The sequence below is a fragment of the Schistocerca cancellata genome, chromosome 11, assembly GCF_023864275.1.
Source record: "Schistocerca cancellata isolate TAMUIC-IGC-003103 chromosome 11, iqSchCanc2.1, whole genome shotgun sequence".
In the NCBI taxonomy this organism is placed as follows: Eukaryota; Metazoa; Arthropoda; class Insecta; order Orthoptera; family Acrididae; genus Schistocerca; species Schistocerca cancellata.
Window position 1 is genome coordinate 34126893 of NC_064636.1, and position 26648 is coordinate 34153540.

A 26648-nucleotide genomic window follows, 5' to 3' on the forward strand; every position below is an offset into this window, starting at 1 on the left:
AGATAGGCACAACAAAAAGACTACCAGATAGTGAGCTTTCGGCCAACAAGGCCTTCGTCAAAAATAGACCACCCTTCCCCCCCCCCCCCCCCACACACACACACGCCCCCACATGACCACAGTCTCTGGCTGCTGAGGCAGCACTTGACACTGCAAGAAGCAGGGCACTATGGGAGAGGCAACCGTGTGGTGGGAGTAAGGAGGGGGCTGGGGTGGAGAGGGGGTGGAATAGCTGGGTAGGGGTCGGGAATGGGAAAGAGCTGCCCGTTTGGAGCATACAGGGAAGGGGTGGAGAGATGGCAGGGCAGCTAAGTGCAGTCAGGAGGTTAGACTCAGGGCGGGGTTGTGGGGGGTGGAGAGGAAAAGGAGGGCAGTAAAAAGACTGTGGTCTGTGTAGTGCTGGAATGTGGATGGGGAAGGGCTTAGATGTGTAAGGATAATGACTAACGAAGGTTGTGGCCGGGTGGGTTACAGTACCATAGGATATATTGCGTGGAGAGCTCTCCTGCGCAATTCAGAAAAGCCGATGCTCGTAGGAAGGAGCCACGTGACACAAGTTGTGAAGCAGTCACTGAAATGAAAACTTCGTGTCGAGCGGCGTACTCTGCAACGAGACAGTCCGGCTATTTCTCCACCACAGTTTGTCGGTGGCCGTTCGTGTGGACAGACGGCTCGTCGGTTGTCGTGCCCACGTAGAATGCGGCACAGTGGTTGCAGCTCGGCTTGTAGATCACGTGACTGGTTCCACAGGTAGTTATGCCTGTGATGGGATAGTTCATTCAATGTTGGCCAATATTTGGAAAACATCAGACATAGATTAAAACATTGCTAAAAATAGCTGACATATGTGCTTTAGAGTCTTACGTACTGGAGAAGGTATGTTGAAATAAACCAGAAACATTACACTTTACAATGCATTCACTCTGAGACTTTTGATAAAACTAAAATTAATCCCGTCTGAAAAAACCTCGAAGCCCGAAGAGTGCCGGCGACAGCCGTGTCGTCCTCGGCCCGTAGTCGTCACCGGATGCAAATACGGAGGGGCACGTGGTCGCCACACCACTCTCCTAGCCGTCGTCAGCTTTAGTGACCGGAGCCACCACTTCTCACTAGCGTAGCTCCTCAGTCGGCCTCACGAGGGCCGAGTGCACCCCAGTCGCCGACAGCGCTCGGCAGTCCCGGACGGTCGCCCGTCCGAATGTTAACTGAGCCCGACAGTGCTCAGTTTCGGTGAGCTGACAGGAACGGTGTTACCACTGCGGGAAAGCTGTCTCTCTCCTAAGAGACGAAAGGTGCATTTTCTCTTATCTTTCGGCAAATATCTGCTATTTTATATATAGGTGGAGTCACCCCAAAAATTACTGCTCATCACACCTTTCGTATGACACCCAGTGTCAGTGAAAAGCCTCAGGTTTTTTCCCATTACAAGCAAAATGATTTTTAGAGTGGAATTTTACGTGCCATGCCTATATTTCTAACGTCGATCAGTTGTAGAATTTTGGAACACGTATTATGTTCGAGTATAATGACTTTTCTGGAGACTAGAAATCTACTCTGTAGGAATCACCATGGGTTTCGATAAAGACGGTCGTGTGAAACCCAGCTCGCGCTATTCGTCCACGAGACTCAGAGGGCCATAGACACGGGTTCACAGGTAGATGCCGTGTTTCTTGACTTCCACAAGGCGTTCGATACAGTTCCCCACCTTCGTTTAATGAACAAAGTAAGAGCATATGGACTATCAGACCAATTGTGTGATTGGATTGAAGAGTTCCTAGATAACAGAACGCAGCATGTTATTCTCAATGGAGAGAAGTCTTCCGAAGTAAGAGGGATTTCAGGTGTGCCGCAGGGCAGTGTCGTAGCACCGTTGCTATTCACATTATACATAAATGACCTTGTGGATGACATCGGAAGTTCACTGAGGCTTTTTGCAGATGATGCTGTGGTGTATCGAGACGTTGTAACAATGGAAAATTGTACTGAAATGCAGGAGGATCTGCAGCGAATTGACGCATGGTGCAGGGAATGGCAATTGAATCTCAATGTAGACAAGTGTAATGTGCTGCTAATACATAGAAAGATAGAGCCCTTATCATTTACCTACAAAATAGCAGGTCAGCAACTGGAAGCAGTTAATTCCATAAAGTATCTGGGAGTAGGCATTAGGAGTGATTTAAAATGGAATGATCATATAATGTTGATCACCAGGAAATGGAATGCCAGACTCAGATTCATTGGAAGAATCCTGAGGAAATGCAATCCAAAAACAAAGGAAGTAGGTTCCAGTACACTTGTTCGCCACTGCTTGAATATTGCTCACCAGTGTGGGATCCATACCAGATGGGGTTGATAGAAGAGATAGAGAAGATCCAATGGAGAGCAGCACGCTTCATTACAGGATCATTTAGTAATCGCAAAAGCGTTACGGAGATTACAGATAAACTCCAGTGGAAGACTTTGCCGGAGAGACGCTCAGTAGCTCGGTACGGGCTTTTGTTGAAGTTTACAGAACATACCTTCACCGAGGAGTCAAGCAGTATATGGCTCCCTCCTACGTATATCTCGCGAAGAGACCGTGAGGATAAAATCAGAGAGATTAGAGCCCACACAGAGGCATACCGACAATCCTTCTTCCCACGAACAATACGAGACTGGAATAGAAGGGATTCGATAGAGGTACTCAAGGTACCCTCCGCCTCACACCGTCAGGTGGCTTGCGGAGTATGGATGTAGATGTAGATGTAGATAGAGCGTTCCACGTTAGTCTAGTGCAATATTTGTTTCCTCAGTAGGTATTAACAGGGGCAGTAAAACAGGATGAATAACCAGTACTCCAGCTCTCCAAATTTTAAGCTTTGTGGTGACCTAGCCCAAGTAAAGCTTTGGTAGCTTCTCCTTTGCCATATGGCTGTAAGTGCCCAAGTTAGAATGACGTCGGTTTGCAGTAGGGTTTTGGAGAATATACTGTATTCAAACATTATGAATCACCTCGAAGGGAACGATCTATTACTTAATCAGCACGGTTTCAGAAAACACCGTTCTTGTGCAACGCAGCTAGCTCTTTATTCGCACGAAGTAATGGCCGCTACCGACAGGGGATCTCAGGTTGATTCCGTATTTCTGGATTTCCGGAAAGCTTTTTACACCGTTCCTCACAAGCGACTTCTAATCGAGCTGCGGGCCTATGGGGTATCGTCTCAGTTGTGCGACTGGATTCGTGATTTCCTCTCAGGAAGGTCGCAGTTCGTAGTAATAGACGGCAAATCATCGAGTAAAACTGAAGTGATATCAGGTGTTCCCCAGGGAAGCGTCCTGGGACCTCTGCTGTTCCTGATCTATATAAATGACCTGGGTGACAATCTGAGCAGTTCTCTTAGGTTGTTCGCAGATGATGCTGTAATTTACCGTCTAGTAAGGTCATCCGAAGACCAGTATCAGTTGCAAAGCGATTTAGAAAAGATTGCTGTATGGTGTGGCAGGTGGCAGTTGACGCTAAATAACGAAAAGTGTGAGGTGATCCACACGAGTTCCAAAGAAATCCGTTGGAATTCGATTACTCGATAAATAGTACAATTCTCAAGGCTGTCAATTCAACTAAGTACCTGGGTGTTAAAATTACGAACAGCTTCAGTTGGAAAGATCACATAGATAATATTGTGGGGAAGGCGAGCCAAAGGTTGCGTTTCATTGGCAGGACACTTGGAAGATGCAACAAGTCCACCAAAGAGACAGCTTACACCACATTCGTTCGTCCTCTGTTAGAATATTGCTGCGCGGTGTGGGATCCTTACCAGGTGGGATTGACGGAGGACATCGAAAGGGTGCAAAAAAGGGCAGCTCGTTTTGTATTATCACGTAATAGGGGAGAGAGTGTGGCAGATATGATACGCGAGTTGGGATGGAAGTCATTACAGCAAAGACGTTTTTCGTCGCGGCGAGATCTATTTAATTTACGAAATTTCAGTCACCAACTTTCTCTTCCGAATGCGAAAATATTTTGTTGAGCCCAACCTACATAGGTAGGAATGATCATCAAAATAAAATAAGAGAAATCGGAGCTCGAACAGATAGGTTTAGGTGTTCGTTTTTCCCGCGCGCTGTTCGGGAGTGGAATGGTAGAGAGGTAGTATGATTGTGGTTCGATGAACCCTCTGCCAAGCACTTAAATGTGAATTGCAGAGTAATCGTGTAGATGTAGATATAGACTGTTGATTGGAAAAGTAATCCTCTGAATCTGGCAGGCATTATGGCAGAGGTGAAAATTTGTTACTGGATAAGAAATACACTTTATGAAACGTACTTGCAGATTAAAACTGTGCCGGTGGCAGACTGAGACTCGAATGCAGGACATTTGCCTTCAGCGGGCAAGAGCTGCTCAGTCTGAGTTACCTGAGCACGACTCGTGGAGATGCATGTTATCTCAGACAGAGTGTAATTGTCAGAGGTAGAAATCAATTCGGGTGTCCCTGGAGAAGTGTGTTGGGACCCTTGCTCTTCACGTTGTATATTAACGACCTTGCGGACAGTATTATTAGTAACTTCCAACTTTTTACAGATGATGCAGTTATCTGTAAAGACATACTACATTAAGGAAGCTGCATAAATATTGAGTCAGCTATTGATAAGATTCCAAAGTGCTGCAGAGATTGGCAACATGTTTCAAATGTTCAGAAAAGTAAAATATTGCAGAATGAGATTTTCACTCTGCAGCGGAGTGTGCGCTGATATGAAACTTCCTGGCAGATTAAAACTGTGTGCCGGACCGAGACTCGAACTCGGGACCTTCGGCTTTCACAGGCAAGTGCTCTCGCAGGAGAGCTTCTGTTAAGTTCGGAAGGTAGAAGACGAGGTACTGGCAGAAGTAAAGCTGTGAGAACGGGGCGTGAGTCGTGCTTGGGTAGCTCAGACGGTAGAGCACTTGCCCACGAAAGGCAAAGGTCCCGAGATCGAGTCTCAGTCCGGCACACAGTTTTAATCTGCCAGGAAGTTTAAAATATTGCAGTTTACAAAGCTAAAAAATGTAGTATCCTGTGACTACATCAGTGAGTCACTATTGGAATCGTCCAACTCAAATAAATACCTGGGTGTAACACTTTGTAGGGATATGAAATGGAATGATCACATAGGTTCAGTCACGGCTAGAGCAGTTGGCAGACTTCGGTTTATTGGCAGAATTCTACGGAAGTGCAATCGGTCTACAAAAGAAATTGCTTACAAATCACTCGTGCCACCAGTTTTATAATATTGCTCGAGTGTGTGGGACCCATACTAGATAGGACTAACAGGGATTATTGATTCTATACAGAGAAGGGCAGCACGAATAGTCACAGGTTTCTTTGACCTGTGGGAGAACGTTACAGTGATGCTGAAGAAAAATGGCTCTGAGCACTATGGGACTTAACTTCTGAGGTCATCAGTCCCCTAGAACTTAGAACTACTTAAACCTAACTAACCTAAGGACATCGCACACATCCATGCCCGAGGCAGGATTCGAACCTGCGACCGTAGCGGTCGCACGGTTCCAGACTGTAGCGCCCAGAACCGCTCGGCCACCCTGGCCGGCTGATGCTGAAGAAACTGAATTGCAGACTCTCGAAGATAGACGTAAACTATCCTGATAAAATATACTTACAAATTTTCGAGAACCGGATTTAAATGATCACTCTAGGAATATACGTGGGTTGGAACTTAAATAGTGGCAACTATTTATTCACAACCGATACAAAAGAGTTACGTGTCTGCACCTGTTACTGTTCTTCAAAGTAGTCATCAGCGTCGTGTAGAACCAGTTGCCAGCAATGGGGAAGGTGTAGTATACCGTTAGCATATGGTGTGAATGGAGCAGCCTACTGCCCTGTCGAATCTCTGGAATTGTTCTGAAGCGAATGCCGTGAAGTGGTTCGTTCATCTTTGGAACCGAATCAAAGTCACAAGGACTTAAGTCCGAGGAGTACGATGGACAGTACAGTAATTCCTAGTTCCGTATACCGAACAGAGCAGCCACAGTTTGTGATGTAGGCGCCCGCGCATTGTCGTGCAAAATGGTGAGTGGATTGCACAGCTGATTGCAGGTGATGCTCCACACCGTCACAGTTATACCCGAGAATCACCGAACTGGCGCTCTGACGCACTTTCGACTTATGTGGCAACCCGTAATGACGCCATTCGTTGGATTGGCGTTTCAGTTTTGTGGCCCATATCTCATCCAGTATTACGATGTTGTTGTTGTTGTTGTTGTTGTCTTCAGTCCTGAGACTGGTTGGATGCAGCTCTCCATGCTACTCTATCCTGTGCAAGCTTCTTCATCTCCCAGTACCTACTGCAGCCTACATCCCTCTGAATCTGCTTAGTGTATTCATCTCTCGGTCTCCCTCTATGATTCTTACCCTCCACGCAGCACTCCAATGCTAAATTTGTGATCCCTTGATGCCTCACAACATGTCCTACCAACCGGTCCCTTCTTCTAGTCAAGTTGTGCCACAAACTCCTCTTCTCCCCAATTCTATTCAATACCTCCTCATTAGTTATGTGATCTACCCATCTAATCTTCAGCATTCTTCTGTAGCACCACATTTCGAAAGCTTCTATTCTCTTCTTGTCCAAACTATTTATCGTCCATGTTTCACTTCCATACATGGCTACACTCCATACAAATACTTTCAGAAACGACTTCCTGACACTTACATCTATACTCGATGTTAACAAATTTCTCTTCTTCAGAATCGCTTTCCTCGCCATTGCCAGTCTACATTTTATATCCTCTCTACTTCGACCATCATCAGTTATTTTGCTCCCCATATAGCAAAACTCCTTTACTACTTTAAGCGTCTCATTTCCTAATCTAATTCCCTCAGCATCACCCGACTTAATTCGACTACATTCCATTATCCTCGTTTTGCTTTTGTTGATGTTCATCTTATATCCTCCTTTCAAGACACTGTCCATTCCATTCCAGTCCTTTGCCGTCTCTGACAGAATTAAATATCATCGGCGAACCTCAACGTTTTTATTTCTTCTCCATGGATTTTAATACCTACTCTGAATTTTTCTTTTGTTTCCTTTACTGCTTGCTCAATATACAGATTGAATAACATCGGGGATAAGCTACAACCCTGTCTCACTCTCTTCCCAACCACTGCTTCCCTTTCATGTCCCTCGACTCTTATAACTGCCATCTGGTTTCTGTACAAATTGTAAATAGCCTTTCGCTCCCTGTGTTTTACCCCTGCCACCTTTAGAATTTGAAAGAGAATATTCCAGTCAACATTGTCAAAAGCTTTCTCTAAGTCTACAAATGCTAGAAACGTAGGTTTGCCTTTCCTTAATCTTTCTTCTAAGATAAGTCGTAAGGTCAGTATTGCCTCACGTGTTCCAACATTCCTGCGGAATCCAAACTGATCTTCGGCAAGGTCGGCTTCTACCAGTTTTTCCATTAGTCTGTAAAGAATTCGCGTTAGTATTTTGCAGCCGTGACTTATTAAAATGATTGTTCAGTAATTTTCACATCTGTCAACACCTGCTTTCTTTGGGATTGGAATTATTATATTCTTCTTGAAGTCTGAAGGTATTTCGCCTGTCTCATACATCTTGCTCACCAGATGGTAGAGTTTTGTCAGGACTGGCTCTCGAAAGGCCGTCAGTAGTTCCAATGGAATGTTGTCTACTACCGGGGCCTTGCTTCGACTCAGGTCTTTCAGTGCTCTGTCAAACTCTTCACGCAGCATCGTATCTCCCATTTACGTGTTACGATAGGCGTAAAATAGCCTCTCCTTCACGCTCGTAGTGCTGCGAGTGCATCTGAACAGCATCGTAACACATCCATTTCTGCATTTCCGTCAAGTCGTGCGGAACCCGTCGTGATGCAAATTTTCGCATTAACTTTAATAATGCAACATGAAAACCCAATTTTTACTAAGCGTGTGATGCAAGTATGTGAAAACCACATTTTATTTTATGCTTCCATGAAGTCTCTACTTCGCCTACGAACTCAGAGACAACGTGAAGTATATATACGGTGTAAACAATTATTGTTTACAACGTAGCATAGTTATGTAGTGGAAGTCGAAACGAAGAATTTTATACAAGACACTTGTGGTCTATTAAGTTGGGAAACAGTCACCAACAGGTTTACAAGACTACATGAGCTATAGCCCATGCGCGTCGCGTGAGATTTTCATGTTCTCTTCTCCAGCTCTCTACACTTCGTCATCGATTGTTTCGCAATTGTTGCTTGCATTAGCTTGTTATTTCTTCACTGCCTAATTATTACATGTTTGTCTGTTTGTAGTATCTGCTCGTAACGGGCAACACATCGTCCGTAATTGGCGAGCAGTCTGTACTCGGGGCCCGGTTTTCCGTGCGCGTTCCTTCAGGATGCGAAGCACAGTCGTATGTGCTAATCCAGTTTCGTGGGCGAGTTCACGAATAGCGTGGCGTCGATCACTGTCCGTTAAGGGGCTCCGGAACGCAATGTTAAAATAACGCTTATAAATTACATCTTTCCTCACAAAGTATTTGAGGTAGGAAGTTGAACTTTTTACAGATTATTTATTGGAATATGGGCTACAACTTAACACAGGGATTTTACAAAATTTTAGTTCAGTTATTAAAGATGATTTTTTTTCAATTGTAATGAAATTTCACAACATTTTTTTGCAATTTTTTATTTATATATTCAAAAATATACAGTTTTTTTTGGAAAAAGGCTGTGTTAAATTATGCAGAAGGTACTGTGTAACATTTACTGAAAGTTTGAAACAAATATGTTTGGAAGATCCTTAGAAAGCATGTAATTAGTATGAGAAAATAAAAGTTTTGGGAATCGAGCGACAAAGATTGGTTTAACTCTTTAGTGCATTCCAGGTCCATAGGATGGATTATCTTCATCCTCTGCAAACTCCTCCTCCAGCTTCCTCTCGTTCCTCCTCCTGTTTACTCTTGCTTGTATTCATAGACTCTTTACAGCCCTGTCTGCAGCCCGAAGGCGTTCCTTGTCTAAAGCAAGCATCGCTCGTACCATGTTAGAACCTATCTTCATTCCCATATTTCTAAATACCTTGCACCTTACAATGTTGCCATCATTGAAAGTCGCAACAGCAACTTTACTTTTACTCATTATACTTCAACAAAACAGAGACTCAAGAAACAGAATTAATTACGAATATTTTCGAGATAACGACAGAGTAAATAAACATGAAACAATCGACAATCACACCAGCGATATATATTGAACCATCACAGGTTAGCCACAACACATACTTTATCTCACATCACTAAAATGTACCTGATGAACACGGACGTTAATAATAACACCATTTTACAGCAGTTTAACAGCGCCACAGTGGGTCACGCCCATGTAGAACACATTTCAAAAAAAATTAAAAATAGTTGTAGTCGTCGGAATTGAATAAATTATATATCTATTAAAAGGTAATAGTCTGCAGATTCAGAAAACGCAAAAAGTAAAAATTGAACTTTTCATGATTTTGAGCCTTTCCGGAGCCCCGTACACGGCAACAGCGTGCACTACTTCTTCGGAGACACTAGGACGACCTGCCCGATGCGTGCCTGCCACAGTTTGTCATCTTTCGTCGGAGGCTTTTACCCGAGGTGCCACTGTTCTGCACGGCAATGCCGATTCCCCGCACGCCTCTTGAAGACCTCGATGACGCTCTCGTGCTGTACGACCTCTGGCACATTCAATCTCGATCCGACTCAGTTGTTCCTGTTTCGAAAACATAGTGACACCGTTACGTTAGACTGCTCTCTCACAAGTGACTGTGTTTCCCTCGATTGTGCGCACGCCGGTGACGTGGGACGGGCGAGTCCATTTGCTCGGACGTAAGGTAGGTATGTCAACGACGTGTGCTATCGGCGACAATAGTAGATTCCGTCACATAGTGTCTCCACAGCAGTGTTGCCACTATTTAAGTTCCAGCCTACATACATCGAGCCCCTACGTATTGCTTATATAGAGATCATGAGGGTAAGATTTAGAGATGGGCAAACTCGTTCATCCTTGGAAACTGGTTCACTGCTGATCGTTCTCTTTTGGGAACCGTTCATTTCTACTCGTTCACCGTTCATTTGTACTTGGTATATGGTTCTCATGAAAAACTGAAAACTAGTAGTGTAGGTGACTGAAGGATGGAGGACACTTACCACCCCCCTGGAGTATAGAGTTTTTATTCGTTACAGAATTTTTACACACTTTTAGAAGTAATTTCTGTGATTCTGCAGAACCTCTCGTTTAGCCAACCGTGACCATATGTGGCTGATCTCAGGGAAATAATATAGGGTGGCGCACGGAAAACCGGCCCCGAGTACAGACTGCTCGCCAGTTACGGACGATGTGTTGCCTGTTAAGAGCAGATACAACAAACAGACAAACATGTAATAGTTAGGCAGTGAAGAAATAACAAGCTAACGCAAGAAACAATTGCGAAACAATCGATGACGAAGTGTAGAGAGCTGGAGAAGAGAACATGAAAATCTCACGCGACGCGAATGGGCTATAGCTCATATAGTCTTGTAAACCTGTTGGTGACTGTTTCCCAACTTAATAGACCACAAGTGTCTTGTATAAAATTCTTCGTTTCGACTACCACTACATAGCTATGCTACGTTGTAAACAATAATCGTTTACACCGTATATATACTCGTACTTCACGTTGTCACTGAGTTGAGAGACTTTATGGAAGCATAAAATAAAGTGTGGTTTTCACATACTTACGTCACACGCTTAGTAAAAATTAGGATTTTATGTTCCATTATTAAAGTTAAGGCAGCAATAATAATAATAATTAAGTTCGCAGTAATAAAGTTTTTGGCTTGAAAGCTCCTCCTGAACAAATATTTTTGAGATAATAAGTAAATACGATTTTATGGAAATCTATGTCTTTTCAAATGGAGAGGCACCGCTTTTCCTACTGAGCCAAAATGACCCACAACCCACCTTTTTTTTCCAAAGAAACCAAACTAGCAGGTAATGCTAATTGGAAACAACCAAACTTTGAGCCTTCGTAAATGTAATGTTTTGTGTATGAAAGATATACGAAAATCGTTTTATATTAATTTTCTTACACTAAAAATTAAGCAAATTATTGAAAGTTGGCTGCTAAATCAAATCGACAAAACCAAAAAATATATGAATAACAAAAAAAAAAACTTGCCTTATTATAAGTATGTCTTCTGCTGTTCATCGATATAATGAACTGAGCTGATATGCCCTTTTGTTATCTGAAAAGACGTACCTATTACATACAACGTAATTTTTATGTAATTTACGTAACTATAAAATACTTTTTGATTACGGGTCGTGGACGCTGAATAGCCAGAACCAAGTGCAAGAACAGTTTGCAACATATGTAAAACAGGCGAGCGCAGTGAACGAAACGAACAACTGGATACTTAACTAACTAGGAGCAGCCGGTAGTGGAACTGAGACAGGTGGTCATGCGAAGAACGACGAGTGCGGCCGAGGGAGGCCGAGACTGAGACGAGCACGCGACCGAGACTGGAACGAGAACTGCCGAAGTGACCGCCGCTACCGACGTGAACTAGTGAACTATGAACCTATCGTTCCTTGGAATTCGTTCCTCGGTCCTTTCGTTCATCTTGGTGAACCGTTCCTTTGGACCCGTTCGTTCGCGAACTACCCATCTCTAGTAAGATTCGAATAATTACTGCATGCACAGATGCATTCTAACAATCATTCTTCCCTGACTCTGAACAGGAAAGGAATGGAAAGAACCCCTAATAATTGGTGCAATGAGTGCAGAGCGTAGATGTAGATGTTCCAGTCAGTGTCTTCACCCCTTGAAGCTGCCTCTAGCAGCACCTGTGTTATTTGCGGATGTCGTAATGCGTGCCCTGTATCCCGTCCCTTCCTCTTGTCAGTGTTCCCACATCTTCCTTCCCGCACTGATTCTGTGTAGAACCGTGTCATTTCTTATCTTATTAGTCCACCTAATTTTCGAAATTCCTCTATAGCAGCACATGTCGGATACCTCAGTTCTTTTCTGGTTCCCCCCCACTGTTCAAGATTCACTTCTGTACAATTTTTGTTTTTCAAATGAACATTCTCAATAATTCTGCCTTAAATTAATTCTAATAGACTTCTCTCAGGCACGAATCCCCTCGTCGCCTGTGCTAATGTGCTTTTTCTGTCAGCCTCGAATCGTCAGTTGTGCATCTACATCCGTACTTCACGAGCCGTGTACGATTTGTGGCGGAGGGTCCCGTATCACTGCCGGCCCTTTCCTTTCCCCTCCACTCGCAAATAGAGAAGGAAGAAGTGGCTGTCTGTATAAGCCTCTGTATGCACCCTAATTTCTCATATATTTCATTTGTGTGGTTCTTTGCAAAATGCTTAGTGGCAGTAGTAGAATCGTTCCGCAGTCAACTTCAAATTCTAGTTCTCTATATAATCTCAATAGTGTTCCTCAAAAACAACGTTGACTTCCCCCTGGGGATTCCCATTCGAGTTTGGAAAGCATCTCAACAATACTTACGTGTTGTTCAAACTTATTGTTGTTGTGATCTTCAGTCCTGAGACTGATTTGATGCAGCTCTCCATGCTACTCTATCCTGTGCAAGCTTATTCATCTCCCAGTACCTACTGCAACCTACATCCTTCTGAATCTGCTTAGTGTATTCATCTCTTGGTCTCCCTCTACGATTTTTACCCTCCACGCTGCTCTCCAATACTAAATTGGTGATCCGTTGATGCCTCAGAACATGTCCTACCAACCGGTCCCTTCTTCTTGTCAAGCTGTGCCACAAACTCCTCTTCTCCCCAATTCTATTCAATACCTCCTCATTAGTTATGTGATCTACCCATCTACAGCATTCTCCTGTAGCACCACATTCCGAAAGCTTCTATTCTCTTCTTGTCCAAACTATTTATTGTCCATGTTTCACTTCCATACATGGCTACACTCCATACAAATACTTTCCGAAACGACTTCCTGACACTTAAATCTATACTCGATGTTAACAAATTTCTCTTCTTCAGAAACGCTTTCCTTGCCATTGCCAGTCTACATTTTATATCCTCTCTACTTCGACCATCATCAGTTATTTTGCTCCCCAAATAGCAAAACTCCTTTACTATTTTAAGCGTCTCATTTCCTAATCTAATTCCCTCAGCATCACCTGGCTTAATTCGACTACATTCCATTATCCTCGTTTTGCTTTTGTTGATGTTCATCTTATACCCTCCTTTCAAGACACTGTCCATTCCGTTCAACTGCTCTTCCAAGTCCTTTGCTGTCTCTGACAGAATTACAATGTCATCGGCGAACCTCCACGGATTCCCGGCGGGGTCAGGGATTTTCTCTGCCTCGTGATGGCTGGGTGTTGTGTGCTGTCCTTAGGTTAGTTAGGTTTAAGTCGTTCTAAGTTCTAGGGGACTGATGACCGTAGCAGTTAAGTCCCATAGTGCTCAGAGCCATTTGAACCATTTTTGAACCTCAATGTTTTTATTCCTTCTCCATGGACTTTAATACCTACTCCGAATTTTTCTTTTGTTTCCTTTACTGCTTGCTCAATATACAGATTGAATAACATCGGGGACAGGCTACAACCCTGTCTCACTCCCTTCCCAACCGCTGCTTCCCTTTTATGTCCCTCGACTCTTATAACTGCCATCTGGTTTCTGTACAAATTGTAAATAGCCTTTCGCTCCCTGTATTTTACCTATAAGAAATTTAGCGGCCTGCCTGTGACTGCTTTGATGTCTTCCTTTTACCTGACCTAGTGCTGACCCAGAACACACGAGCAGTACTCGAGAATAGGTCACACCGGTATCCTGTATGTGGTGTCTTTTACAGATGAACTACACTTTCCCAAAATCCTCCCGACAAAATAAAAGTCAAACCATTTCGTATAACTTTGCAATGTTACACCCAGATATCCAAATGACATGACTGTGTCATTCAGGACGCTATTAGTGCTTCAAACAATACGGGTTTGATTTTCCTACTCATCTGCATTAACTTACGTTGTTCTTCTGGGTCTAAAACTTTGCTTCTGCTGTTTTTTCTCGAAGTTTGTGACTTTATTGTGAAAAACTTACAAAAAAATTGATTCATAATATTGCCCATCGCTGGCCACTACATTCTCCCATCTTTCGGATATCGTACAAATCCCGTGGCGGAAGAACTGGGCCTCTTTTGTTGGGATCCGTAAATCGATGAATCGATTCAATTTTGCACTCGTTCATATGATCGGAAGTGCTGGTCAGCCAGACTGTATGCCACTGATCGTTTCGGTGGTAGTCAGAGAGAACAATGTATGGAGAATACGGCGGGAGGGATAGGATTTCTCGTTTCAACGTTTCCTTGTATACAGGGTTATTACAAATGATTGAAGCGATTTCACAGCTCTACAATAACTTTATTATTTGAGATATTTTCACAATGCTTTGCATACACATACAAAAACTCAAAAAGTTTTTTTATGCATTCACAAATGTTCGATATGTGTCCCTTTAGTGATTCGGCAGACATCAAGCCGATAATCAAGTTCCTCCCACACTCGGCGCAGCATGTCCCCTTCAATGAGTTCGAAAGCATCGTTAATGCGAGCTCGCAGTTCTGGCACGTTTCTTGGTAGAGGCTCCCCTGGCGCAGAACCGCCAAGTACCGTGGCGTAACCTTGGACTCTCGTCTTACGTGGAAACCCCACATAGACGAGGTCCACAGGGAGGTCTGCGCCAGAATGTCCATCCTATACCCTATCCTGAACACAACCAGCTCCCTTCCCTGCCCAGTAGCAGTAAATGTATACCAGGCCCTGATCCGGCCGGTAATGGAGTATGCGTGCCCTGTCTGGGGATACGCGGAAAGCAGCACCTGGACAAACTCCAGAGGCTGCAGAACCGCGCCCTCAGAAGGGCACTACATCTACCACTTGGATTCCCCACAGACGATCTGCATGCCGCAGCCGAAATCCCACTCCTGAGAGAGCGTTTCCAGGATCTGGCAAGGGCCTTCTATGAAGGTTTCTCCAGATCTGGAAATGCACTCATCCACTCCCTAGGTCGGTATGACATGTCCCGCGATAAGCACAAGCGCCCTATGACGATCTTCGACGATTAAGTCGAAGAGAAAATCCCAACACCCAATCCCTAATCCAGTTCCTTCCCATATAACACCAAATATTCTCGCCTACCCCAGGCAAGTACCAGACACATTCACAACAATTCATCACTTATCACAGACACCAAAAATATATAGAAAAAACACACACACACGTACACAGGGGAGTAAAAGCCAAAAGGCTACAAACTCCCCCTCACACTTCCCCAAAGAGGGGAATGTATTAGATGATAGCAGCAGCAGCAGCAGCTGGTAGAGGAGATTTAGACACTGAATCTTTCACATAACCCCACAGAAAGAAATCGCATGGGGTTAAGTCGGTAGAGCGTGGAGGCCATGACATGAATTGCTGATCATGATCTCCACCACGACCGATCCATCGGTTTTCCAATCTCCTGTTTAAGAAATGCCGAACATCGTGATGGAAGTGCGGTGGAGCACCATCCTGTTGAAAGATGAAGTCGGCGCTGTCGGTCTCCAGTTGTGGCAAGAGCCAATTTTCCAGCATGTCCAGATACACGTGTCCTGTAACGTTTTTTCCGCAGAATAAAAAGGGGCCGTAAACTTTAAACTGTGAGATTGCACAAAACACGTTAACTTTTGGTGAATTGAATTGCGAATTTGCTGCACAAATGCGTGAGGATTCTCTACCGCCCAGATTCGCACATTGTGTCTGTTCACTTCACCATTAAGAAAAAATGTTGCTTCATCACTGAAAACAAGTTTCGCACTGAACGCATCGTCTTCCACGAGCTGTTGCAACCGCGCCGAAAATTCAAAGCGTTTGACTTCGTCATCGGGTGTCAGGGCTTGTAGCAATTGTAAACGGTAAGGCTTCAGTTTTAGTCTTTTCCGTAAGATTTTCCAAACCGTCGGCTGTGGTACGTTTAGCTCCCTGATTGCTTTATTCGTCGACTTCCGCGGGTTACGCGTGAGACTTGCCCGCACGCGTTCAACCGTTTCTTCGCTCACTGCAGGCCGACCCGTTGATTTCCCCTTACAGAGGCATCCAGAAGCTTTAAACTGCGCATACCATCGCCGAATGGAGTTAGCAGTTGGTGGATCTTTGTTGAACTTGGTCCTGAAGTGTCGTTGCACTGTTATGACTGACTGATGTGAGTGCATTTCAAGCACGACATACGCTTTCTCGGCTCCTGTCGCCATTTTGTCTCACTGCGCTCTCGAGCGCTCTGACGGCAGAAACCTGAAGTGCGGCTTCAGCCGAACAAAACTATATGAGTTTTTCTACGTATCTGTAGTGTATCGTGACCATATGTCAATGAATGGAGCTACAGTGAATTTATGAAATCGCTTCAATCATTTGTAATAGCCCTGTATTTTGATGGGTTTTGCGACATGGGGTTGAGCACTGACCTGCTGCAAAATTACCTTTACGTGTCTATCGCTGTATTGTGGCCGTTTGTGTTTCAGTGCTGGGCTCGAACGCATCAATTGCTTTCGATAATGATGTCGTGTGACTGTCTTCGTCTGTTTCAGTAGCTACGAAAACATTCTGTCTTCCACCACTGTGCCGGTCTTCGACATCAAAATCACCGTTCTTAAGCCATTGAAAACATTCTCTGCACGTTCCTCCACTAATAGTGCCTCACCATTGGTCTTACCCAGCATTTTAAGAGCCACAGCTGCAGATTTCTTCATGTCAAAGCAGAAAATTAAAACTTCCCGCAAATGGCAAGAAATGGGTACGTAAGTTGACGTACTTAATCGAGAATAACCTTATGATTCAATCACAAATCGAGTAATATTTTTATGGCATTATGTTTACAGATGCGTATGACCAATCAGCCGAACGCCACTTGTCATTACTGCCATCTGTTGCAAAACGGCGGAAGCAAAGTTGTAGACCTAATACAGTGTGTTAACTGTATGATGGCAGAGGGGGAGTGCGGTGAGAGGAGGAAGCAACCATTGCCCGGCGAGGGGTGAGGAGCCGTTGGGGGGGGGGGGGGGGGGGCACGCCTACCAGTGTTGCAGTGCTGGCACTACAAATTGCGCGCCATGCTTACACGAAAGCAGACGAAAGGCTTGGAAGTAAAACTCGCTTTAAATGTTGTTCGTAAACGAAACTGAAATCGTCACATACATTAAAATCTATATACAGGGCTATTACAAATGATTGAAGCGATTTCATAAATTCACTGTAGCTCCATTCATTGACATATGGTCACGACACACTACAGATACGTAGAAAAACTCATAAAGTTTTGTTCGGCTGAAGCCGCACTTCAGGTTTCTGCTGTCAGAGCGCTTGAAAGTGCAGTGAGACAAAATGGCGACAGGAGCCGAGAAAGCGTATGTCGTGCTTGAAATGCACTCACATCAGTCAGTCATAACAGTGCAACGACACTTCAGGACGAAGTTCAACAAAGATTCACCAACTGCTAACTCCATTCGGCGATGGTATGCGCAGTTTAAAGCTTCTGGATGCCTCTGTAGGGGGAAATAAACGGGTCGGCCTGCAGTGAGCGAAGAAACGGTTGAACGCGTATCGGGCAAGTTTCACGCGTAGCCCGCGGAAAATTGGCTCATGCCACAACTAGAGACCGACAGCGGCGACTTCATCTTACAACAGGATGGTGCTCCACCGCACTTCCATCATGATGTTCGGCATTTCTTAAACAGGAGATTGGAAAACCGATGGATCGGTCTTCGTGGAGATCATGATCAGCAATTCATGTCATGGCCTCCACGCTCTCCCGACTTAACCCCATGCGATTTCTTTCTGTGCGGTTATGTGAAAGATTCAGTGTTTAAACCTCCTCTACCAAGAAACGTGTCAGAACTGCGAGCTCGCATCAACGATGCTTTCGAACTCATTGATGGAGACATGCTGCGCCGAGTGTGGGAGGAACTTGATTATCGGCTTGATGTCTGCCGAATCACTAAAGGGGCACATATCGAACATTTGTGAATGCCTAAAAAAACTTTTTGAGTTTTTGTATGTGTGTGCAAAGCATTGTGAAAATATCTCAAATAATAAAGTTATTGTAAAGCTGTGAAATCGCTTTAATCATTTGTAATAACCCTGTATATATAAATGAATGTATGTATGCGCTCACAAACCACTCATCCGATTGCAATGAAATCATCGATCATTACTTCGATTTCTCCACCTCTTTTCCTAAGTTAAAAGAGAGAGAAAGATTTATAAGAACATGCCTTCTGCACTGCATGTATTTTTTTGAATTTGGAAATGTACTGTAATATGAATGTGTTTCGAAATAATACAGTAACCAGTGGCGTTTCCATACAAAGCAATACAGTAGCAAGGAAAAATGCAATTTAAGGTAATTCGGACGAAATAGGGGTCTCCTTCAAAGCGATCGCGAACAAAATGTTTGAAATGGAAACTCGCCTTTTCTTGCCAGGCGTTTGTGGTGATACGCCAGGATGATTCTTGGAAAACTGTTTGAATCTTCCAATGCTACACATGTTTTGTCCTGTGTACGTAGCAGCTCTCACTTAAGATTTGTAAATGGGGTGAAGCAATTTTTTCTGCTCCCTTTCCCTTTCGCAGCATTCAATCACACGCAATATAATTTTGCGAGCATCGCTACGTAGTACTGGTTTCCTTCTAACCGTAGGCATACCGGTAGGGGTTGCTGGCGACTCCCTAGATGGGCCAGCAACTGCCACTTCACTCATTTTGATAATGTTTAGCACAACTGCACAATAAAAACACGCAGAACAGTACAGCGCAAAACAATAACGAAGCAGACGACAATGGCTACCTTGTACAACACAGTCGGCTACGTAATGTTGGCAACAATCGAAACTGCGTGCCTACCGAAGCCTCCCAACGTGTACCGACTTCTACCGATTCAGGACTGGTGAGGGGTCTGCCATCTAAAAGTTTACACACAGTACTTTTGGAGCTAGCTGTCATTCGTCACACGAGCTGGAAATTTTAGCTGTGACACCGTCCTGTACCCCACAGCATTGTCAGCGACAACCACAGATTGCTACCCACCCTGTTTGCCAGATCATTTATTTATACAGAAAATAGCAACGGTCCAATAACACTTCCCTGGGGCACTCATTACGTTATCTTGTCTCCGACGAACACTGTCGACGACAACGCACTGGGTTCTATTACTGGAGAAGTCTTCGAGCCAGTCTTATATCTGGGAACCTATTCTGTATGCGTGTACCTTCGTTAACAGTGTGCAGTGGCGTACTGTGTCAAATGCTTTTCGGAAATATGGCAATATGTAATCTGCCTGTTGCCCTTCATCCGTAGTTTGCATCATATCGTGTGAAAACAGGGCAAGCTGAGTTTCACACAACTGATGCCCTATAAAACCGTGCAGATTTGAGGATATAAGTGCCTGGGTGTTAAGGAACTTTATTATATTCGAACTCAAGATATGTTCAAGAATTTTGCAGCAAACCAATGTTAAAAGATATCCGTGTGTAATTTTGCAGGTCCGTTCTTTTGCCCTTCTTATAGAGAAGTCACGTGCACATTTTGCCAGTTGCTCAGGACATTGTGCCAGGTGAGAGATTCGTGAAAAATACAAACTAAGGAAGGTGAATATTTTAAACGTAGCTGCACAACAGCAACGGTTCCACGTAATAAAATTATAAACAGCCGACCAGTTGCAGGGGATAAAGAATTCTTTACCTAGGTTTCGACAAATATAAATTTGTCTTCTTCAGAAGGTGGCAATTTTACATTAGTAAGGACTAATGTACCATCGCCGTTTTTACAAATGTCGGCGTAGATCCATTTGTCAAAAATGAAATATAGCCCTAGAATTAGGGTTTGTCACGTAAATATAAATTAGAACATGGATCTTGCAGAGCTCACAACTAAGGAAGGACTTGCTTCTTTTCAACACTTTCAGTTGTTTCTCAACACTGGGGAATGCTTACTACTGTGTTCTTTTCTTCCTTTTTCTTTTCTTTTCTTCTTTCTCTGTAGTAATAAGTCAACATTTGACTGTCTATTACCGTATTTCTATTCTCTACTATCGAGATTTCAGCTTATATGCAATTATCGAGGACACTGCTAAGAGTTCTTAGACCATTTCTACATCTACATCTATACTCCGCGAGCCACCTTACGGTGTGTGGCGGAGGGTACTTATTGTACCACTATCTGATCCCCCCTTCCCTGTTCCATTCACGAATTGTGCGTGGGAAGAACGACTGCTTGTAAGTCTCCGTATTTGCTCTAATTTCTCGGATCTTTTCGTTGTGATCATTACGCGAGATATATGTGGGCGGTAGTAATATGTTGCCCATCTCTTCCCGGAATGTGCTCTCTCGTAATTTCGATAATAAACCTCTCCGTATTGCGTAACGCCTTTCTTGAAGTGTCCGCCACTGGAGCTTGTTCAGCATCTCCGTAACGCTCTCGCGCTGACTAAATGTCCCCATGACGAATCGCGCTGCTTTTCGCTGGATCATGTCATATCTCTCGAGGCAGTCCAAAGCAGGAAACAAGACCAACATAGGCCTTTATGATGTAACTGTCCAACTATGTGTTTACCTGCTTTGCTCTGCGTTAACGGATATGGCATATTACTGATCTAAGAACTTTCAGCATTATACTTGATAATGGCATAAAAGCTGAAATCTAGACAGTACAAAAGATAAATACAGTAATACACAGCCAAATGGCAGGTTATTCTTTCAAAAAATATTGCACGATTGTGCCTCGAGAATATCGGAAAGCTTATTACTGTGTCATCCGTACTGGAGTCTTTCCGACTGTCGGGCAGCACGTCAGTGATAAAATAAGGGAGGATGCTAAGTTCACCGGACTTGGATACGATGTGACGTCATTATGACGTATACACGCTAGATCGAAAACGATAGAAACCGTATATCGACTATTCGACTTTTGTGAACTCACGAGAAATTGTGACAGGGTAGCGCTGTGCTCTGCGCCATTCGTTTAAATGTGTTTTGCGTTCCTTGCGTTTAAATCGTGTATTGTACTGTGTTTGTGTCCTGTGCGTTGTTTTTCGTTTGCTCGTCTCTAATTATGTGTTCAGCATTCGAGAGACTAATCAGAGAAAACCTTACCACCATGGAATGCTTTGACACTGCATTCAATTATTTCATACGTCAATCAGTACTAGACACTAACCTTTCGTTAAGATTACACTGAGAAATCCACTTCCCCTCGTATTTCATCTCCGGTCGACGATTTTTCTTCAACAATATCTCATATTTTTCTTTTAAAGTTCGAAATTCAATAATTCTACACACCAGTCATTACTGGACACTAAGGTACCTGTCTCTGCGGTCCGGGTGTAAAATTACTTGGAATTATGGTTGATAAAAGACTATCGTGGGGTGGACATATAAATTACTTAGCTAACAAACTTGCACGAGTTCTCTTTCAGCTATATAAATTAAGATAAAAAGTCAGTAAGAGTATGCTGCTACAATCTAATACGTACTGACAAGACCAATTGTATGAAATCATACTAAAATGTTGATAATAAATAAATATTATTTTTGGCGTAAGCATTCAATACAACAATCACACAATCTAATCCCGTCGGGACATAAGAAGACTTCACTTTTTTACGTGGTGTTTTCAAGGCCACGGTCGGGAATATTTCTATTAATATCCAGCTCTTTTATTTTGGCGAAATACATATACGCTACCACACTGAGCTGCTTTCAGAATCGCATGTGTCGAAACAAACTACTAGCTGACGACAGTTTAGAGTCTCGAACGTTCGTAAAAGTCGATAGGTGTAGAAGGTTTATAATTTATAAAAAACAGCTACCAGCCACATGTATTGTTTAAAAAGGTTTATTATCTCCAGACCATGACCGTTTTCGGATTTTTCTTTACAAATCCATCTTCAGAGGGCAGTTACAAGCATTCTAAGTTGGACCTAGTTTTGTTTTTGGTATTCGTTTGCTGCACTGGGAAAGAAAAGAAATATTTTTGTTGTCATATCGGTAATGGTATTTTAACAAAAGATTTACTTCTTTTACAAAATCTAATTGCTCATGAGATAGTTTTCTGTTTTAAACTTAGTAAACGTGCAGGTTATTGTACTTACGAGCTATGTAGTTCTGCCTGACGAAATATTCGTGCGTTTATGTTTTCGAGCGCAAGCTTAATACACTTTTAAGTATGCACTATGTGAGTGCTATTCCAGTCAATGGACGTCACTTTCAACCTCATCATCTTAATTACACACGCAGCACACACGAATAACGTTTACAAAACGTGGCCCAGCTTCATATTACAAACGAGAACAATATTTGCCAAGAGCTTACAGTCATAACGATGTTAACTTACAGTTGCTGTATAGTCGATATGGGTACAGTAAAATAACTCTTTGCTATTGTATGAGATTAGTCTAACACGGAATAAATAAAATTACATACAAATAAGATTACAAACATTATATGTAGTACAGAAAAACTGTGTGTTACTAATTAGTTGTTACAATTTTAGGAGATAAATTCTAATATATGACATGATAATCAATGCACATGTTTTCATTATGAAATGTTACAATGACATATAAGCAGTTTTTGGGGGCCTGTATACTGAATGTTTTTAATGGAATATTAGGCTTAAGTTGTTTTAAAAAAGTGAAAGCTTCTTCAAAGTTATTTAGGAAGTGGGTGTTAACTGACTCTGTCTGTTCATTCAGAATGAGATCAGGGAACCTGTTTTTATGTGTATGAATCTCAATCTCCTCTAAGAGATTCAATGTAAAACCCTTGTCTTTGAGGTGTAATATCTGCAGGTTGTTTTCTATATTCTCAACTGTATGATTGTTTTCTGCAAGATGGGTGGCAAAAGCAGGTTTGCTTAGGTTTTTCAGACGTAGGGCATCAAGGTGTTCCTTGAATCTTGTTTCAAAAGCTCTACCTGTTTGGCCAATGTAGAATTTAGGACAGTTGTTACACTTAAGTTTATAAATTCCAGATCTTCTATGGGATATGCTATTGTGTGGGAGTGAGTGTATGACTCTTTGTTGGAATTTGTTATTGGTAGAGAAACTGATTTTGACATTCTTCTTCTTGAATAGGTTGGAAAATTTGTATGAAAGTGGGCCTATATATGGTAGGGCTACATATTTTACTGATTTTTTGTCTTTCATAGTTATTGTGGCTGTTGCTTGTTGCAAAGACTTATTGCTAGCAATTTTTTCTTTTATTTTTTGAGAGAGTGTGTCTAGCTCGTAAGTACAATAACCTGCACGTTTACTAAGTTTAAAACAGAAAACTGTCTCATGAGCAATTAGATTTTGTAAAAGAAGTAAATCTTTTGTTAAAATACCATTACCGATATGACAACAAAATATTTCTTTTCTTTCCCAGTGCAGCAAACGAATAACAAAAACAAAACTAGGTCCAACTTAAAGTGCTTGTAACTGCCATGTGAAGATGGATTTGTAAAGAAAAATCCGAAACCGGTCATGGTCTGAAGATAATAAACCTTTTTAAACCATACATGTGGCTGGTAGCTGTTTTTTATAAATTATAAACCTTCTACACCTATCGACTTTTACGAACGTTCGAGATTCTAAACTGTCGTCAGCTAGTGGTTTGTTTCGACACGTGCGATTCCGAAAGCAGCTCAGTGTGGTAGCGTATATGTATTTCGCCAAAATAAAAGAGCTGGATATTAATAGAAATATTCCTGACCGTGGCCTTGAAAACACCACGTAAAAAAGTGAAGTCTTCTTATGTCCCGACCAGATTGGATTGTGTGATTGTTGTATTGAATGCTTACGCCAAAAATAATATTTATTTATTATCAACATTTTAGTGTGGTTTCATACAATTGGTCTTGTCAGTACATATTAGATTGTAGCAGCATACTCTTGCTGACCTTTTTTTCTTAATTTATATAGGTGAAAGAGAACTCGTGCAAGTTTGTTAGCTAAGTAATTTATATGTCCATCCCAAGATAGTCTTTTATCAACCATAATTCCAAGTAATTTTACACCCGGACCGCAGAGACAGGTACCTTAGTGTCCAGTAATGACTGGTGTGTAGAATGATTGAATTTCGAACTTAAAAAGAAAAATATGAGGCAGTGTTGAAGAAAAATCGTCGACCGGAGATGAAATACGAGGGGAAGTGGATTTCTCAATGTAATCTAGACCAAAGGTTAGTGTCTTGACGCATCTAAAGATTTTGGCTACTGAGTGCTTCTTCTCACCGAGTACGAATAACCGACGCACTTCAGCTGGGTCAGAAGTACATCAATTTCTGCTTGAGATTCACAATAACCACGCAATTGCCCGTCGTCATCGATGCTGAACTCTTTCAGCTTTTCTCTCATTAGTCTCTCGAATGCTGAACACACAATTAGAGACGAGCAAACGAAAAACAACGCACAGGACACAAACACAGTACAATACACGATTTAAACGCAAGGAACGCAAAACACATTTCAACGAATGGCGCAGAGCACAGCACTACCCTGTCACAATCTTTCGAAAATTCACAAAAGTCGAGTAGTCGATATACGGTTTCTATCGTTTTCGATGTAGCGTGTGTACGTCATAACGACGTCACATCGTATCCGAGTCCGGTGAACTTACATCCTCCTAAAATAAGCGGTGCGGGGCGTGCCGAAATAGCGACGTGTGTGGTCCGTGTCCGCAGGTACCAGCAGTTCGCCTTCCGGGACTACGTCAAGTCGCACCCCGAGTTCCAGTTCTGCCCCGGGCTCAACTGCCGGGCGGTGGTGCGCGCCAAGGAGCCGCGCGCCAAGCGCGCGCAGTGCTCCAGCTGCGCGGCCGCCTTCTGCTTCCTGTGCGGCGGCGACTACCACGCGCCCACCGACTGCGCCACCATCCGCCGCTGGCTCACCAAGTGCGCCGACGACAGCGAGACGGCCAACTACATCAGCGCCCACACCAAGGACTGCCCGCGCTGCCACGTCTGCATCGAGAAGAACGGCGGCTGCAACCACATGCAGTGCTACAACTGCAAGCACGACTTCTGCTGGATGTGCCTCGGCGACTGGAAGTCGCACGGCTCCGACTACTACGAGTGCTCGCGCTACAAGGAGAACCCGGACGCGGCGCAGGAGTCGGCGCTGACGCGCGCCCGCGAGGCGCTCAAGAAGTACCTGCACTACTACGAGCGCTGGGAGAACCACTCCAAGAGCCTCAAGCTGGAGGAGCAGACGCTGCGCAAGATCCGCCGCCGCATCGACGACAAGATCATGAAGGCGGCGGGCACGTGGATCGACTGGCAGTACCTGCTGGACGCGGCGGCGCTGCTGGCCAAGTGCCGCTACACGCTGCAGTACACGTACCCGTACGCCTACTACATGGAGGCGGGCCCGCGCAAGGCGCTCTTCGAGTACCAGCAGGCGCAGCTCGAAGCCGAGATCGAGAACCTCTCCTGGAAGGTGGAGCGCGCCGAGACGACCGACCGCGGCGACCTCGAGAACCAGATGGACATCGCCGAGAAGCGGCGCACCACCCTGCTCAAGGACTTCCTGTAAGGCGCCGCCGTACCCGGGTACGCATTTCCCTCCCTCGCTCCTCCCGCCCTGACAGCTTATCGTTACGTAGCGGACCGCTCCTGTCGTTTAGTGGCGTTTGGGTCTGAAAACTGGTTCGGTGTAGCTCTCCGAGGTAGTCTATCCCGTGTGAGATTCTACCGAGCGTTTTAATCTGTAATGGGGAATAACTCGGGAAACAGACTAAAATGTCTTAGATAAGAGTTGTCGGTGGCAAAGAGGGTCAGGTATTGCTACTAATGGCTGTGAGCTTGAACGTGATTTTAAAGGTGATTTCGAGGTTACAGTGATTTTTCAAAATGGGAACCCTAATGTTTAAGATTTGAAAAGAGCGGTAAACATTATGTGTTAAATGATACATTATTCGACATCGTGGCAATGTTCGATGAAGGTCAAATAAGCAAATACATTTAAGAATTTTTTTTTTTTTTAGTTCTAGTAGGAATTAAATTGGAGTACAGGAGATATACAGCAAAATACAATGTTAGAATACCAGAAAAGGAAAGTTGCTACTCACCGTATAGTGTAGATGCTGAGTCGCGATAGGCACTATAAAAAGATTCACACAACTAAAGATTTCGGCCATTAAGGCCTTTGCAAGCAGTAGACACACACACACACACACACACACACACACACACACACACAAACGCAACTTGCACACATGTCTGCAGTCTCAGAGAGCTGAGACCACACTGCGAACAGCAGCACCAGTGCATGATGGGAGTGGCGACTGGGTGGGGGTAAGGAGGAGTCTGGGGCGGGGAGGGGGAGAGATAGTATGGTGGGAGTGGCGGACAGTGAAGTGTTGCAGTTTAGACAGAGGGCAGGAGAGAAGGTGCGGAGGGGGGAGGGGGTAAGTAGTGGAAAGGAGAGAAATAAAAGAAATTAAAAGACTGGGTGTGGCGGTGAAATGACTTTCTTTGTAGTGCTGGAATGGGAACAGGGAGGGAGCTGGATGGATGAGGACTAACAAAGGTTGAGGCCAGAAGGTTTACAGGAATGTAGAATGTATTGCAGGGAAAGTTCCCACCTGCGCAGTTCAGAAAAGC

The 26648-nt window shown here is 43.7% G+C and overlaps 1 protein-coding gene across 2 annotated transcripts in view; it reads left to right on the top strand.

Moving 5' to 3' along the window:
* The window catches only part of LOC126108592 (potential E3 ubiquitin-protein ligase ariadne-2), a 106893-nt gene that overhangs the window by 58401 nt on the left and 21844 nt on the right, over positions 1 to 26648 (top strand). Inside the window, exon 2 of one of the 2 annotated variants that reach the window (XM_049913891.1) lies at positions 24729 to 25595. In XM_049913891.1, coding sequence (XP_049769848.1) covers positions 24729 to 25578 — 850 coding nt within the window. In that variant the 3' untranslated portion in view covers positions 25579 to 25595. The remainder of the gene's footprint in view (positions 1 to 24728; positions 25596 to 26648) is intronic. The other variant, XM_049913890.1, reaches the window with a different exon arrangement.